General features: G+C 39.7%; 1 protein-coding gene across 1 annotated transcript in view; it reads right to left on the bottom strand.

Moving 5' to 3' along the window:
- Positions 1 to 19188, bottom strand: part of SYT10 (synaptotagmin 10) — a 123281-nt gene that overhangs the window by 69364 nt on the left and 34729 nt on the right. The window contains exon 2 of the mRNA XM_082255757.1: positions 13191 to 13548. Within this exon, the coding sequence (XP_082111883.1) occupies positions 13191 to 13548 (358 nt within the window). The remainder of the gene's footprint in view (positions 1 to 13190; positions 13549 to 19188) is intronic.

The following is a 19188-nucleotide window of genomic DNA, read 5'->3' as shown; positions in this document are numbered from 1 at the left end:
CCGCAATCTGAGACACCCATATGTGAATGGAAATTATGAATTAAAACCCGCGCTTATGGTGTAAAGTGAATGAAAGTGAATAAAAAATTGTGCCAATAAAATAAATTTGAATAAATATGAATAAATTGAATTGATGCAGCTGCTGTATCTCTAAGTAAAAGCTTAGATAAAAGTGGGATGGTCAAATTTAAAACAGCGCTAGCATATAGAAAATGACAAACAATAAAAATGAATATAAATATAGTGAACAAGTTGGCATACATAGCATAATAAATAAATGAATGATAAGTCCTTTTAAAAAGCGATTAAAATCCAAAGAAGTGCTCCAGTGCAGGTAATCTATTCAAGGTGCTCAAGGTGACAGGTGACCCCTCTTGGTTCCCTACTCACCGCAACAGAAGATATAAATCGCTTGAAATATCAATAAAGATGTTGCAGAAATAAATTTCTATAAGCATACTACACTATATGCGGCCCTTTTGTCTTTTTGCTTGGGGTCCACGGAGGAGACTTGGACCAGTTCCGCCTAAGGAGACACTAGCAGTCTTGTGATATCCTCAGAAGAAGGCTGGGTGCAACATCTTTATTGAAATTTTAAGCGATTTATATCTTCTGTTGCGGTGAGTAGGGAACCGAGAGGGGTCACCTGTCACCTTGAGCACCTTGAATAGATTACCTGCACTGGAGCACTTCTTGGATTTTAATCACTTTTTAAAATGACTTATCATTCATTTATTTATTATGCTATTTATGCCAACTTGTTCACTATATTTATATACATTTTTATTGTTTGCCATTTTCTATATGCTAGTGCTGTTTTAAATTTGACCATCCCATATGTGAATGGAGCCTAACTTTAATGCTTTCCCAGACACCAACCCTAATCCAAACACTAATGTTACCCAAAGGCTAAACCTACAACTCAATGCTAACCCTAAATCTTATTTAAACCATTACACTAACCCAATGCTTACTTTAATGATAAACCTAGTAAAAACCCTAGCAATAACCCTAACCCTAATGCTTTCGCTAGTGATATTGTAAGGCTTTTGCTAACACTAATACTTTTCAGAAGGCTAACCCTAATGCTTTAGTAGAGTATAGATCCTCTGACTTGCCCTGAAAGTCTTGTGGGGGAGCATGTGGCCTCATGATCAGGTTCTCCCATGGAGGTTACCCTACAGGGGAGCCCCACCTAGTACTTGGGTGAACCTTGCCTAGGCAGGTCCCCTGAAGAATGGGATCTTCTTGGTTTCAGCTGGGTGGACAATGAATACCCCAGTCCCTGTCAGGAGTCATGCTCCCCCAGGGGATCAGGGCCAGTGTGCTCAGGGGAAGACCATGTGTACACCTTGTGCACTTTTTTGTGATTCACTTTGTGTGTGCTCATTTTTTTATTGCACTGCAGAGCGTTAAAAAAAAGGCCCTAATGCTTACCATGATTCTAACCTTATTCTAAACCGGTTGGTGTTATTGTTAAGTATATCAAGGGTTCTAAAAGTAAATTTTGTGTGGTGGCATCTTCTTCATTCAATTGCTTGGCTCTACGGTGCCTACCCACCATGCACCCTTTTATTATTTACAGGTCTAAAGAGGTCATAGTGCTGAATGGACTTTGTTTTCTGTAATCTAAACCATTACCCTTTGTTTACTTATAAAGCAATATGAACAATATGTCAGCACCAATTTGGTGACCAGTGGCTTTGTTCTGGTAATAAATGTATTAGTGCTGTCGATCAGTGGCTTTTTTAGGTAACACAGTCCCTCGAGACAATGTCAGTGCAGATATGGTAAGCACATGGCTTTGTTGATAAAAAAAAGCCATGTCAGTGATTGGAAGCTGTCACCACATGTCTTTCTGAGAGACCTTGAATTGCGCCTAGAAAAAAATACATCTGTTAAAGATTGTTGTTAAATATAACAATAAAAGTTTTAATGTTTTTTTTACAATTAAAAGTAAATGTAAAGTAGCTTTCATAACCCTAACAATAAAAGTCCATTAAACCCCAAAAACCCACCAAAAACATGCATTTTTCTCATTCCAAAAACGTAGCTTATTGTAACAAGGCCCTTCACTTAAAACTGGTGAATCACTGTGAAGCCTGCCCAAATTAGAGTAAAATACTTTCAATAGACCCTCAAAAAAACCTCTCTAAAGAAAAATGAAAATAAAGAGTACAACATTTTTTTTTAATAGTAATAAGTAGCTCAATGAGCAAAATTGAGAGTTTCTGCTTTAGCAAAATTCCTAATTTTACAGCTAAATCAATTTCACTGATATAATTTTGCTCATTCTGTGTTGCTTGTCACTGAAATATGATGTAGCAGTGGCATCACTCTCCTTAGACGATGTAAAGTAAAAGGAACCTAAAAAAGCATTTTCCCATCTTTATGGTAAAAATTAAGGTATTTACAGTCTTTTTCTGAATGCAAAAATCATAATTATATGGAGATAGTGTAAGCAGCACTGTAATTAGTGTTTTTGAAATCCACCTTTAAATATATCGATGGAAAAAGACTCTTAGGAAAACATCACCCAGTTGAAAACAAACCATAAATTGTTCAGGTAAGAGCCTGCAAATAATTTCTTGCTAAACATTCCAAAACACAACAACTCAAAAAGCTACTTAAAACTAACTAATTACGCAGCAGAAAATGACATGTTTTGACTACTCCTAAAAATTAATTACAGAGAGGAATGGATGCAAAAGACACATTTTTTTTTGTTTGTAGTCAGATCCCATAGCATGTCCCTTTCTAACTTCCCTTCCCAAAACTCCATGTTGATGTTTGGAGCTTAAGGTCAACCAATCATCATTGGGATGGAAGAAAAACAATATTATTCAGGCTAAAGGTAAATGTAAAGTGGTATTAAACGCAAAGCCAAAAATGTATTATACTGCAGCTTACCAATCATTAGATTAGGTGGCTGCATGAGGTTTGTTTTCTTTGGCTTTTTTGCCTCTGTTTTCACCTAATGATCTGGTCAGTAACACACCTCCTGTATCAGAGAGACGCAATTCTGGAGGAATGAGAAAAGGATACATAGCAGACAGCAGCATTGTCAGTCTGGGGGAGTGTAGTGTTAAAACTAGCCGATTTAGATACACTGACAAATTATAGCCAAACTCCATCTCACACTTTATATTTAGTTGTAGCTTTTTTTTTTTTGCCTTTTGAGATAAATGTTTTGCATGATTAAATAAAATCTTATTAGTTTAGTGTAATCACCCTTGGCAGTGTTAAGTGGTTAGTCCCATCCATGTAAACTGATATATTTTGCTGGAGAGCTGGAACTTGTGAAACACAACAGACTTGCTTGCTGGATCACCAGATAAAAAACGAAAAAAATAAAGCCTAAAAAGGGAAACTAATACAGCTATCACATCTAAGAATTGGTAAGCTGCAATATATTAAATGTTTGCTTTTGGCTTAATACTGCTTTAAGAAATATAAAGTCACATTTAAAATGCTAAAACACCTCATGGGCAAGGAAGGCATCTCCGTATGCCTGCATAATCCTATTGAGCACCCTGGCTGCCCTGAAGGTCAATGACATGGCACCTTTTTATGCAGCACTCCACTGTAAGTCCAGACCTAGGGGAAGAGCCTTGATGCAGGCAGAGAGTTGAATAAACCAGCTGTATGTTGTCAGACCATAGCATTTCACTGCAGGATTTCTCAGTATAGGAATATACCTTTAACATATAATATAGCCACCCACCTTTTTTCAGGCATTCCCTATTATATCATACAATTACTCAGAATACAAACATATGTTTTCATTTCTAACCATAGCAGCCAGTGAGTCATCATGGACCTTTTACTGCATTCGAGTTAATGTCCTCTTTTTTAGCTCTCTTTAGGTCAACATGCCACTAAAGCCCTTATAATATATTGTCATTCTTCTGTGCTGTTGCCATGGCATTAATGATAGCGGGAATCAAGAGATTGGCAAGTGTACTTTTTTAACCTCCTCCCACCCGGCCACTGCATATAAACAGCCGGCTGGGAGCTTCCTCCTTCTGAATGGACTTTCCATAATGTCCTTTCAAAAGGAGGGAGATTGCGCGGCCGCTTGCCCACTCAGCTGTGTGATCCTGGTGTCTGTGTCCCCAGGACACATTGCAACACGGCTCGGCAGGAGGGCTCTGTGATTGGCTCTCTTGATCACATGATGGCTGTGTCCAATCACAGCCGTCATGTATTGTCAACACAGCCATTGTAACAGTGATTGGCTCTGCTTCTCCTAACACAGTGCCTGTCAGTGCTGAGAAGGAGAGCATATCTGTGCTGCCAGCCGGGAATCAGTGAGTTTTGAGCTGTTTTACTGCTTTTTATTCACTGATCACCCATTTAGTGTCCCAAAAACAGTGTCCCCAACACAGTGTCCCCAACACAGTGAAAACACCTGTCACACATCTGTCCCAGTAAAATAATCTGTTACAGTGAACATCTGGCACATCTGTCCATGATCATCTGGCGTGTCTGTGATCATCTGGCACATCTGCCTGTGATAATCTGGCACATCTGTACGTGATCATCTGCCACATCTGTCCATGAAAATCTAGCACATCTGTCTGTGATCTGGCACATCTGTCCGTGATCATCTGGCACACATCTGGTTCACATCTGCCAGTGATCATCTGCCACACCTGTCTGTAATCATCTGCCACATCTGTTCATGATCATCTGCCACATCTTTCCATGATTATCTGGCGCACATCTGCCACATCTGCCAGTGATCATCTGCCACATCTATCTGGGATCACCTGGCTCACATCTGGTGCACATAATCTGCCACATCTGCCAGTGATCATATGCCACACCTGCCTGTAATCATCTGCCACATCTGTCCATGATCATCTGATGTACATCATCTGCCACATCTGTCCAAGATCATCTGCTACATCTATCCATGATCATCTGGCACACATCATCTGCCACATCTGTCAGTGATCATCTGCCACACCTAACTGTAATCATCTGCCACATCTGTCTGTAATCATCTGCCACATCTGTCCATGATCATTTGGCGCAGATCATCTGCCACATCTGCCAGTGATTATCTGCCACACCTGTCTGTAATCATCTGCCACATCTGTCCGTGATCATCTGGTGCACATAATCTGGAACATCTGTCCGTGATCATCTGCCACATCTCTCCGTGATCTGCCATATCTGTTCCAGTCAACATCTGCCACATCCCAGTGATCAACATCTGTCACAGGGCCTTAAAAAATGTGATAGGTTCTCAGGAAATGAAATGTGTTATTTATGCTCCTAGAATGTCTGACGGTGCTACATGGATGTTGGGCCACTGTATTTTGCCAGGCTGTGGAAATGTCTCACACATGTGGTACCGCCATACTCAGGAGGAGTAGCAGAATTTTGGGGTGTAATTTTTGCTATGTACATGCTGTGTGTTAGAAATATCTTATAAATTGACAACTTTGTGTAAAAAAAAAAAAAAACGTTTTCATTTTTCTTCCACATTTTCCAAAAACTTGACATGTTCAAAAGACTCATTATGCCTCATAGAATATACATTGGGGTGTTTTCTTTCCAAAATGGGGTCATTTTGTGGGTAATTCCATTGTCCTGGTGCTCCAGGCCCTTCAAAAATGTGATAGATACTCAGGAAATTAAATGTGTAATTTAAGCCTTTAGAACGCCTGATTGTGCTTTACCACAGCCAGGCTGTGGAAAAGTCTCACATATGTGGTATTGTCATACTCCAGAGGAGTAGCAGAATATATTTTGGGGTGTAATAATTGAAAGTTTATCTATGCCATGTGTAAGAAATAACTTGTTAATATGACAATTGTGAGGGGAAAGAAAAAAAAATCTTCATTACCCAAACTATTGTGGGCAAAACATTGCAACTTCAAAAAACTCACTATGCTTCTTAGTAAATACCTTGGACTGTCATCTTTACAAAAAGGGGTAATTTGGGGGTTATTTGAACTGTCCTCACATGGAAAGGAGATGAGTAGTCAGTACATCAGGATTGATCAATTTTCAATGATGTAGACTAGCTTGAAGACTCTATAACTTTCACACAAACCTATTATTATACACTTATCAGGATTTTCTTTTACCAAAGACATGTAGCAGAATACATTTTGGCCTAAATTTATGACGAAATTTGATTTTATTGGATTTCTTTTGAAATAACTTTAGAAAATATTGGGGTTTTTTTAAAAAATTTCTGCTCATTTTTCGCTTATATCGCAAAAAATAAAAAAAACTCAGTGGTGAATAAATACCACCAAAAGAAAGCTCTATTTGTGTGGACAAAATTATAAAAATGTAATTTGGGTACAGTGTAGCATGACTGAGTAATTGTCATTCACAGTGTGAGAGCACTGAAAGCTCAAAATTGGTCAGGGAAGGAAGGGGGTGAAAGTGTCCAGTATTGAGGTGGTAAAATAAAATTCTTAAAAGCCATTCATGCTCACGGAACACAGAAGAGATATATTATTTTCCAAATAAATCAAACAGATGCTGCAGCACAACTAGTTCAGAACAAGTCATTCTGCCTTGTAAATAACATGGTATCAGAGAGTGCCATTGTAAAAAGATAATCAAAGTTATTCACTTAACCTGTCAGTGATCATAATCTATCTATCTATCTATCTATCTATCTATCTATCTATCTATCTATCTATCTATCTATCTATCTATCTATCTATCTATCTATCTATCTATCTATCTATCTATCTATCTATCTATCTATCTATCTATCTATCTATCTATCTATCTATCTATCTATCTATCTATCTATCTATCTATCTATCTATTCCAGTGGTTGCCACTGCACACATATCAGAGAGATGGGCCTGGGTGTTCAGCAAAGCCTGTAGTACATATAGTTCAAAAGAGAGAGCAGTAGAGGTAAAGAAGAGGTAAATGCACAGTGAAGATTTTATTTCTACATGGCACGACCTGGTCCTGAGGAACCCTGGGTCCACATTTTATTTTTTAAATCAAATTTGAATAGTTTTCTAGTCATTCTGCCTTGTAAATAACATGGTATCAGAGAGTGAATTAAGGAATTGTAATCTAATCTGGGTCGCTATTTGGCATGTCCCTTGTTAAATTTAATGCATGTTCAAGTTTAAAATATTTCTAATAAATTGAAATTCTTGCATGGAAATCTCATTAGCTACTGCTAAAATGCTGGATGAAGAAAGTATTTTTATGTATAATTTATAGCAAGATTTAAATGTTTTAGATATAATATTGTATATCTGGGTTAATTTGAGCAAGGGCTGTGTGTATGAAGATACGACAGCTTTAAAAGAAAGAGTAACTCCTCTGGGGCGTGGATTGTTTGAAATAGCTCCTTGTTTACTGTGAAGCTCTGCAGAATGTGGTTTATTTACTGAACAAATATTATTAATATTATTAGTATTTAGGATTTTTACAATAATATGACTAGAAACATTGGACTGTTAAATCCTTTGGAGCAAAGCATGTGTGAATGGTTATGTTGTAAGGATTAGCGTCAAGGGTAGAGTTTCCAAGGAAACAGTCTTCTCGCCAAAAGTTAATTTAAGGGCAGCTTTACCCACTTTTTTTTTTTTTACAACAAAAGTTTAAGTGATTGTAAAGTCTAATTAAAAAAAAAAACATAAATAAACATATATAAAAACAAACATGTTTTACTTACCCCCTCTGTGCAGTTGGTTTTGCACAGTGCAGCCCAGATCCTCCTCAGCTTGGGTCCCTCTTTGTTGCTCCTAGCCCCTCCCTCCTATCGAGTGCCCCCCCAGAAAGAAGCTTGCTATGGGGGCACCTGAGCCGAGCTACAGCTCCGTGTGTCCATTCAGACACGGAGCTGCCTTTCGGCCCCACCCCCTCTGTCTCCTGATTGCCTCACTGATGTTGATTGACAGCCGCAGGGGAGCCAATGGCGCCACGGCTGTATCTCAGCTAATCAGGAGGGAGAGTCCCAGACGGCCAAGGGACTCCTGGACATCGCTGGACAGAGAGGAACCTCAGGTATGTATTAGGGGGGCTGGGGAGGCTGTTACACTCAGAAGGCCTTTCTACCTTCCTGCCTTTACAACTCCTTTAATTTAATATAAGTGGATTACCCTTACATGAGTTTTTCAGCATTACTCATCCAGGCACCTGGATTCCTGTTGTAGCACTGCTGCTCTGGCCCTCAGGCTTAGGGTCTCCATCAGCTCCTCCAAAGACAATCCGCACACACACACACACGCACACAACACTTCTGCTACCAATAGCACGTCCAGCTGCACTAGTCCAGCCCTGGGCCACAGAAATTCCCAGATCAAAAGGGCTTGTGCACATCTGCACAATCAGTGGGTGCTAATTGACAACAAAATGGGGACCTAGGGTTAGAGGCTAGCCAACCCAACATTCTAAAAAGCCTCCATGCTTCAGGACCCATAGTAGAACTTGCCAAGCCCTAGAAAAACAACAACCTTGTTTTCTTTCTACATGACACATACTGTATCCTTGAGCACATCAGTCTGCATGGGTGAAAACCCTAGGTAACATCAGTACCTTACATGACCTTGGGATTCAGTCCCACCTATGGTTAGTGCTTCCATGTCAAACTGTACGCCAACTTTCTTTTTACATCATGACATAGTATTAGCCTGTCACTATATACACTGATCAGCCATAAATTTATGACCACCCACCCAATATTGAGTAGGTCCCTCTTTTGCCACTGCAACAGCCCCCTCTGGATGCCATTAGACTTCTGAAGGTATGCTGTGGTATCTGGCTCTAAGCCGTCAGTAGCAGAACCTTTAAGTCCTGTAAGTTGCAATGTGGAGCCTCCATGTATCTGACTTGTTTTTCCAGCAAATCCCACAGATGCTTCATTGGATTGAGATCTGGAGAATTTGAAGGACAAGTCAACATCTTAAACTCATTGTTGCGTTCCTCAATCCATTCTTTAACCATTTTTGTAATGTGGCAGGGGTCCTTATTCTGCTAAAAGAGGCCACTGCCATTAGGGAATGCCATTATTATGAAGGGATTTACTTAGTCAGCTACAATGTTTAGATATGTGGTACATGCCAAGTAACATCTACAAGAATGGCAGGACCAAGTTTTTCCAGCAGAGCATTGCCCAAAGCATTGCACTGCCTCCACTGGCTTGCTTTCTTCCCATACTGCATCCTGGTGCTATTTCTTTCTCAGGAACATGACGCACACGCACCCAACCATCTACATGATGTAAAAGAAACCATTAATCAGACCAGGCCAACTTCTTCAATTGCTCTGTGGTCCAGTTCTGATGCTCACATACCCATTGTAGGTGGTTTTGGCTGTGAACACGGGTCAGCATGGGCACTCTGACTAGTCTGCGGCTATTCAGCCCCATACATAAAATACTGTGATGCCCATTTTTCTGCTTTTGACACATCAACTACATGGATAACATGTTGCCTTGCTGCCTAAGATATCCCACGAATTTCAGATGCCATTGTAAAAAGATAATCAAAGTTATTCACTTAACCTGTCAGTGATCATAATCTATCTATCTATCTATCTATCTATCTATCTATCTATCTATCTATCTATCTATCTATCTATCTATCTATCTATCTATCTATCTATCTATCTATCTATCTATCTATCTATCTATCTATCTATCTATCTATCTATCTATCTATTCCAGTGGTTGCCACTGCACACATATCAGAGAGATGGGCCTGGGTGTTCAGCAAAGCCTGTAGTACATATAGTTCAAAAGAGAGAGCAGTAGAGGTAAAGAAGAGGTAAATGCACAGTGAAGATTTTATTTCTACATGGCACGACCTGGTCCTGAGGAACCCTGGGTCCACATTTTATTTTTTAAATCAAATTTGAATAGTTTTCTAATCAAAATCGAATTTTTTGCATTTTCAAATAGAATTCAAATTCAAATTGTTTATAAATTAATTTCAAATTTCCAAAGAGAATAAAATAGAATAGAAAATAAAGGAATAGAATAAAAAAGAATATACTAGAATAGAAAAGAAGAGAATGGAATAGAAAATAAAAGAATAGAATGTAATAGAGTAAAACAGAACAGAACAGAAAATAAAAGAATAGAGTAAAACAGAACAAAATAGAACAGCCAATGAAAGAACAGAATAAAATAGAATAGAAACTAGAGGAATAGAGTAGAATAAAAAATACAATAGAATAAAATAAAATAAAAAAATATAACCATCTTCTGAAATTCGACTTTTAATGCATTTAAATTTAAAATACAATGGAAAAGAATAGAATAGAAAAAAAGAATAGAATAGAATAAAATAGAATAGAAGAAATATAACATTCCTCTAAAATTCGAATTTCAAATAAAATAAATTTAAATTTGAATAGAATAGAAAAAAATAGACTAGAATAAGAAAGAATAGAATAGAAAATAACCCTTTCCCAAAATTTGAATAAAATTAATTTGAATTTGAATAAAATAAAAAAGAAAAGGTTAGGTTAGAATAGAATACAAAATAAAAGAATTGACTAGAATAAAAAAGACTAGAATAGAATAGAATATAAATAATAAAACCATCTCCTGAAATTTAAATTTCAGATACAATAAATTCAAATTTGAATAGAAATGAATAGAATAGAATAGAATACAATACAATAGAACAGAAAAAACAATAGAACAGAATGGAATAGAAAGAATATAAGCATCTTTCTAAATTCGAATTTGAAATAGAATAAATTCAATTTCGAATGGAATTCAATTTAAATGGAATTTGATTTGAATTTGAATGCAATTCAAATGGAATTCAAATCAAATTCAATTTCACCAAATTCTGAAAATTTGAATCAATTCATATTAGAATAATTGAAACGAATTCCGAAAACAAATTACACAAATTTGTGCTAATAATGAATCTAAACTAAATTAAACCAATTTTTTCGTTCTGCACTGGAGTGTTTCAACACACGTTCAGTTTTACACAATCAGGGCATAAGCACCACTTCTCTGTCTGATCTCCTCTTTAGCCCCTAACCTCTTTTCCTTTCAAAGTGTTACATACTTCTTCTGTGTAGCTGCTTCTCTTCAGCCTCATTATCATATTGTGTCCTGATTGCATTAGACGGATTCTGAAGCGGTTACAGGCTCAGAACTCTCAGAATATGCATAGTAAAAATTTGCACAGCACAGCCACTGTACACACACAATAGACCAAACACAGTCAGAGCACACAGAATAATCCCAAAAATAGAGCACACACAACAGACAGAGCACATGAACACAGGGTACACTGGCAGACAGAGCATGTGCATTGAGAGTACATACACATTAGAGATGGGCCGAACACCCCCTGTTAGGTTCGCAGCAGAACTCCCGAACAGTGGAAATGTTCTAACCCAAACGACAAACCCCATTGAAGTCTATGGGAGCCGAACAGAAAAAATCAAACGTTTCCATTTTGAAGGCTTATATGCAAGTAATAGCCATAAAAGGGGTATGGGGGTCTGGGTACTGCCCTTGGGGACAGGGATTAATAAAAAAAAAAAAATTGTAAAAACAATTGTTTTTTCAAGAGTAGTGATTTTAATGAAGCTTAAAGTGAAACAATAAAAATGAAAATTTCCTTTGAATATAGTGCCTGGGGTCCCCAAATGTGCCCATAAAGTGGCGCATCTGTAGTATGTATAGATCTTGCTACAGCAAAAATTTAATTTCTAAAGAAAAAAAAAGTCAAATCACATTTAAAATGACGCGGTTACAATTGCCGGCTCCCAGGTATTAAAAAAATTGGGTCTGGTAATGGTTTTAAGGGGAACTCCACGTCAAAAAAAAAAAAAAAAGAATGGTCCCCACCCAAAATCCATACCATCCATACCAGACCCTTTTGCGAGCATGCAACCTGGTAGGTCACGAAAGGAGAGGGGACGGGTTCTACCCCTCCTCCACCCCAGAGCACCTTGTCCCCATGTTGATGGGGACAAGGGCCTCTTCCAACATCCCTGATCTGTGTTTTTTTCGTGGTCTGCGGGTTGGGGACTTATTGGAATCTGGAAGCCTCCTTTAACAAGAAGGCCCCCAGATCCCACCTTCCCCACTAGAAAAGTGTACAAAAAAAAAAAAAAAACAATATTTTTCACATTCTTCTATATGACATTCTCAAAAAAAAAATTTAAAATCTAAATTTTTTAACATTTTAGGCCAATTTGTTTTCTGCTACATATTTTTGTTAAAAAGAAATTGCAATAAGCGTATTTTGATTTGATAAACGTTATCGCGTCTACTAACTACGGGAAAGATTTATGTCATTTTTAATGTTTTTGTTTTTCTTTTACTAGTAATGGCGGCGATCTGCGATTTTTTGCGGGACTGCGACATTGCGGCGGACAGATCGGACCCCTAACTGACATTTTTGACACTTTTGGGGGTACCAGTGACATTACTACTATAATCAGTGCTATAAATATGCACTGTTACTGTAATAAGGACACTGGCAGGGAAGGGGTTAACAGTATAGGTGATCAAGGGGTTAAATGTGACCTTAGGGGAGTGGTTCTAAATGTACGGGGGTTGGTATTGTGAAATGATCATAGAGACATGTGATCCTATATAGAAGAATCACATGAGCTCTGTGATCATTTCAGGGAAAAGTTTACAACAGCCGACTGTCCTTCTCTCTCAGAGGGGAGCGATTGCGGCAGTCAGGCAGCAATCGGAGCGGCCTGACACAGGCATTGGCTTCCCCGCTGACGATCGTGCGCTCACCCCCTAGCTCCTCCCAGGCGAGCGACGTAGATCTACATAGTTTTGCCTGTAGGAGCCAGCCTGCCGCAGTAAAAATACAGGAGGTGGTCAGCAAGTGGTTAATAGCCAGGAGCTGTCAATTGTAACCGTGAGTCATTTTAATTGGAATTTGACTTGTTTTTTTTTTTTTTTTTTAGAAATGTCATTTTTGCTGTAGCATGTTTATTGTATGCTACAGATGTACCACTTTACAGGCACATTAAGGGGACCCCCAAGCACTATATTTAAAGGTTTTTTTTTTTTTTTTTTGAACCAGGACTTTTTTCTTTATGTTGAACTGTCAGTGGGGAAACCCATCGACAGCTGATGACTCCCCCGGCAAATACCCTGCAAAATTGTTATTTAGATTTACAGTTTTCCCTGTAAAGAGTTGTGTAGTGTGTCATTGCTGAATAAATATACAAACGAATACATTTCTTACCTTGAGGAGGATGTTGGCTCAGTGATTTGACGCTGCATTCGTGCATGCTTCATCAAATGTTCCTTCAAGGCATTTTGGACCTCAGCAGGAATATCGGGTGAAGTGTGGCTGATTTTCATTGCTGCCTCTTGCACCTTCACCGAATGCTTGCCGTTCTGCTTAATTTCCATCTTCTCGTTGGTCTCCACCATTTCAGGTGGGGCGCTGGGGATGCAGGGAGGGGCAGCCTGCGCTGTGCAAGTAAGTGGTTTACTGCGCCAACAGGGCCAGCACAGCTTCCAGAATACGAATAGGGAGACCACCAAGAGTGCCAAACCACAGAAACTGACCACCACGGCAAGGAGGCTGACAGATATATCTGTAAAAAGAAAAATATGTTTTTTAAAAAGCTTCTGTCCCCTACAAATGTCCCTGCACTTAGTGCTAATATTATGGAAGTTTTTTTTTACATGTGACAGTCTGAGAGACCATTCTTCCCTTTCTGGTTTCATTTGGTTTGAGGGTGTGTTTTTTAAGGGGTCTATTTAGGGTATTCTTTTTTTTTTTATATTTCCTATTGTTGTGTTTTTGCCTTATTTGAGCATTTAATCCCTCTGTGTATACTGTTGCTTTTTTTTTTATTTATTTATTTTTTTATTCTACTTATATTTGGCTGTCCTTTTTTAATGACAAAAAATGTAAAATAATGAGGTCAATTAGAGACCATTTTTGGTACAAAAACAGGTTCAAGATAGTAAAAAAAAAACAAAAAAGTTTCTATAACCCGCAGGAGCCATTTAAAGCAACCCTATCTCATCACAGGGTCACGCTGCTCAGTAGATCACTTGTAATAGATGATCATGTGTAAAACACAGCTGGTTTAAAAAATAATCACCCCCTTTGTTTTATCCAGCTGTATTTATATCCAAGTGAAAAATATAACACCAACATGTCAGAAATTATATTTTAAAAATTCAAAAACAGAATCACTGTGTTGGAAAAATGATTACACCCCTCTTAAAAAAGACTTCAATCAGGTGTAGCTAATCATCTTCTGACTTTAAAGTGTGATCATCTGTAGTCATTTTGATTAGCTCAGCATGAAAAGAGCTTTCCTGGAGCATTTCCATCCCTGATAGTGCAACTGAAGCTGATTATTTTTAAGGGGGCATGGTTCTTTTCTATACCCACTTTGTATAGCTTCCTTACAGGTATCCTGTGTATTTAACGGCTGCCTCTCTTCCTATCCCCAGCTGCTGCAAGTAATCTACACCTCTGGTGTGTAAAATACCTGTTCCTCACACCAGCTACTGTGGTTCTTCCTGATGAGTCATTTGCCACTATAGGATTTTACCGGAATATCATCAAATTTTACTGGAGCAAGTAGAAGCAGCTGGTGTTTTCCTTTATTCTGCTTGGGGAACATATTTCAAGCTTACTTTAAAAAAAAAAAAAAAAAAAATTGATTAAAGAGGGATTCCAACTTCTGAATTGTTGTAAATATTGCAAAGTTCATGGTGGTGTGTTGCCATGTGTTGCATTACAAAAAAGGTTCATGTGCAATTTCAGGCACATTAGGATGCATTGGCTGCTTTAATGCAACATATTTTAACACACGGCATAGCACATGTTGACATAAGTGGATTTGTACACCATAGAGAACTTAATTGGCCATAAAGGTTATTGACACGTTAATCAGAATATTAATACTATCAGATTATGAAAAAAATGGGCTAAACATGTTTGGGCCCCAGTGCACTGGAAGCAGAGATACATTTTATGTATTGTGCTATGTTATGTGTATATCCTGTGACATTTTGATATACAGTATTAGTATAATTATGTAGTATTCATTATTGTCCTGCAGTGGACAGATTTATGTCCCACCTGCTTTTTAAAAGCAGAAATACAGGACCAGCTTGTCTTACACATAATGACTTTTTTATAACTGTCACTATGAAAGTCATTTTCAGCTTTACCAATTCCATCTTCTAACAATTGCCTATTTCCCCTTTAGTTTATTTTGCTGACCTTTTCTGCTGTCATCAAATGGTCTAATTAGGCAGTGCGTTGCTTCCTGTGGAATACATCAAATTTTTATGGATGAAAGAATTGCTCAGAAACCAGAAATAGGAAAAGCAAGCAGTGTACACATTTATAGAACTGGGTTTTTCAACCAGGGTTCCATGGAAACGTAGGGTTTCTTCAGGTGTTGCTTGGAGTTCCTTGAGCAATAAGAACCCTCTTAGATACGTTCCCACTGACACCATTGATATTTTTAGTTATCTGTAAGAGGGGAATTCTTGCCAATGACCACAAGTGTAAAGCCTCATACACACAATAAAAATATAAGATGAATGATCATCTGCTTTTTTTTTTTTTTTTCGCCTGCTAGTCTCAGATCGAAAAGGAAGAGCTTAATAAATTCTCGTACAACAAAATACAACTTCCGAAGTGATGTAATGTATTGTATTGTATTTAAGTGCCGGTTCACATATATGCGATGTAGGAACCCCGCATTGCATTCAAATCGCAGGCAGTTCACACTGCCATATGTGAATCGCTGGGGATATCAATACAAAGTTAACGACACCCCCAGATCAGTTCGCATATTGCAGTGCGAACTGTCAGTTTGGACATGAATCGGATTGCATTGGTGTGAACCACCATGCGATCCGATTCTGCTGCGGACCCAAAAAAGGTTCCTATGCGTGTTGTGTCCGAATCCGTAGCAAATTCAGCCATACAATCTGCATGGCTGAATTTGCATCGCACAGACATCGCATGTGATTTTTAGAGCAGTGCACTCCGAATCACTTGCGATGTCTGTCATCGCTATAGTGTGAACCGGGACTTAATGTATTCTTTCCTTTGCGAGCATGTGCGGTCATGATTTTTTTCAGATTAATACTGTACGGATTAAATAAAAATCGCACGATCCTATATTGTACAAGAAACATTTTCGTGTTTGTCCCTACGGATAATTTCAGATGAAATGTCGTGATCGACTCTTGAAAGCTGTGTACTAATGATCAGATTATTGCATGATCCGATCACGTGTACCAGGCTTTAGGAGCATTCTTCCCACTGACCATCATACTAATGTATCATGAGTTGTAGATATAGTAATCTTTAGCACGGGTTCCCTGAGACTGGAAAGTTATTCCAAAGGTTCCTCTGTGCTGAAAAAATTGAGAAGGGGCTGATCTAGTGCAGTATAAGCAGTAAACAAATTCAGTACAGGAGATGAGCCTGTAAGGCTGGGTTCACACCGCATAAAACATCGCATATGATTCATACCACACTGCTGTGCAGATCACATGTATTGTCTGTGCGTTGCAAATTCAGCCATACAGATCACATTCGCACCATAATGGTGCAGGGCACTTTTTTTGGTCCGCACTGGAATCGGATTGCATGAGTGTTGATACGATTCTTGCACCATTTGGCAGTTCCCACTGTGATCTGAAAACCGATCTGGGGGTGCATTGACACCTGCAGCGGTTCACAGATGTCAGTGTGAACCGCTGGTAGGGGACATGCAATGTAGGAACCCGCACTGGAATCACTCTGGTTCCCGGAACGCATATATGTGTACCGGGACTCAAACTGTTTAATGCTTTCTGCCCTGTGAACTGCACAAGCTTTCAGAACATATTCGCTGATGCAAAGACTACCTGAAGTTGATTCGGCTCTTAGTAAGGAAGATTAGACCTGCTTCACCTTGCCCTCATTCCATAATGCAATGCTCAGGGCCTGAGCAATGTACAGTATAAGCAGACCTAAGCATTACCATGTTGTGGGTGTTTTCATGCTTATGCAAATAACAATTGAAAAAAAATTGTTAATGGCATAGCAGCTTTGGAGAGCACCAGGGCCGCTGATAAGCCAGTACAGCCAGCCCTCCTGTAGGGGGCCCGAGCTCTGTCACTTCAGAAGAGGGGCCCGGTGTTCCATGAGAATTACCTACCCGTGAGAAAAACCTACCCTCGTCACTTCCGGTTGCACGGCACTGTTTGTAATGCGGCGTTTACATTAAAACAACTGTGCTGCAATACGAGTGATCTCCGCTCCTGTCCCTGTCACTTCCCTCATCTCAGCTAGTAAATATAAAAGCGGCAGCGGGTGTATGAAAAGATAAATCGCGGAGCCGCAAGCCGCTTTTATATTTACTTGCCGAGATGAGGGAAGTGACAGGGACAGGAGCGGAGATCACTCGTATTGTAGCCGAGATGTTTTAATGTAAGCGCGGAGTGGGTAGGTTTTTTTCATGGATCAGTGATAATTTCATACTAGTGCGCATGCGCACTACTCACCTCCTCAGCTGTTACATTAGGTTGCCGGGGCTGTGAGCATGCGCACTGCTGCGCTGCTCAGCTGTTCCTGGCCGGAAGTGACGAGGGTAGGTTTTTCTCACGGGGTAGGTAATTCTCACGTTACACCGGGCACCTGCAGGAGAGGAGAGCCGACTGTACTGTCATGTGACTCCTGTGGATCTACTTGCAACACTCAGTGCCAGCTTTCTTTCTCCAGCAGCTTGGCAGAGGGATCGGTTCTACATGCTGGCAAAGTGTCCAGATCTGAAGTAGAAGGAGACAGCTGCAGAGTCTCTGTCAGGTCCTGAAACTCCCCTCCGTCTCTCCTCCTGGACAGTAGTCGGCAGTGTTATCTACTGTCAGTGAGATGAATGAGCAGGAAGCTCCACCTCCCTCCAGATCGTGCACTGACTGCTCTGTTTCACTGTGACATCCAGGATTTGGATGCATCAATGCTTCTGCTGGAGGGGGTGAGTGTGAGGGTGGGGTGTGTGTGTGTGGGGGGGGGGGGGTGTTGGGGGGTTCCTGTCCTGATAGAGTGAAGGAAAACTGCTAGAGTGAAGGAACAGAAACTTCAGGATTTTTGAGAGGGGTGAACATGGACCCAGCCTAGAACTACAGGTAGCTGCTGCACTGCTGGAGCTGGGAGCCAGTGTAAACATCTCTGCCCAGTCTTTTCTATATACCACTCTTAAGGCCCACTTTATACTTCACATAGCAGGAACACACATTCCTGCTTGCATTTTTTATCTTCCTTTTCGTACATAGGTAACCTAAACAGTTGAATGGGCTGCCATGTGTGACAAACACATCACAGAAGCTCTAGAACCTATTAAGACATGCAGCTTTGCCACATGACAAAACGCAGGTCTGATAATTGCATTTGGGGTGCCATTAACATTTAATGACATCACAAGTGATTTGCGCATTTGCAGAGCATTACCAAAATGCACTGCAAAACGCCCGTTACCTGTGCACTTTTTCACACATTCAGGAAACATCACACAAGTGTAAATGTGGCCTAATGCCTAGTATATACTGCTAGTTTTTTTTTTTCGTTCAACCCTGCGGGCTAAACAAAAAAAAACCTTGCACCTCAGGTCAGAGCCGCTGTACTAACAACCCAATGTCAGTACAGCAATCTCCCCTGCTGTTCAATTGTGTTTTGACAAGGGGACCACCCACCAGAACACTCTGGTCAGCGCTCTCAGGCCATTGGCTGAGAGGACTGATCGGGAGATGGTCGGCAGACCTTTTTTTGGTCATGCCCCTTCGACAGAAGCCAGCTATTATATAGTCAGACAGGACTGTATACATGCTATGGCTGCAATGCTTTACTTCATAGCTGTGGCATTTTTAACGCAGGCTACAGAGTTTGACAGGCAGTACCAATCCCCATTGAGTTCAATAGGGTCGCTCTGCACCTTGAAGTCAAATAATTGGCTCACAGTTGCAATGCGATCTCACAATGTAAAATTGCCATTCAGCTATTTAAAAAAGTAAAAAAAAAACAAAAAAAAAACATGCCAGTAGCAAGGTTCTAATTTCTGCCATGGTTGCAAAGCATACCATTGCGACCATGGCATTTTAGCGTATTGATATTTCCGGGGGGGGGGGGGCCCTGTCAGGTAGGTTGTAGGGGGCCCCATGATTTCTAACAGCGGCCCTGGAGAGCACCCTTTAGATTGGGATTTGGAGTTTCT

Source organism: Pelophylax lessonae, assembly GCF_965119305.1.
Source record: "Pelophylax lessonae genome assembly, chromosome: 4".
NCBI lineage: Eukaryota > Metazoa > Chordata > Amphibia > Anura > Ranidae > Pelophylax > Pelophylax lessonae.
The sequence above is the reverse complement of the archived record's forward strand: the minus strand, read 5'-3'. Positions and strand labels throughout refer to the sequence as shown.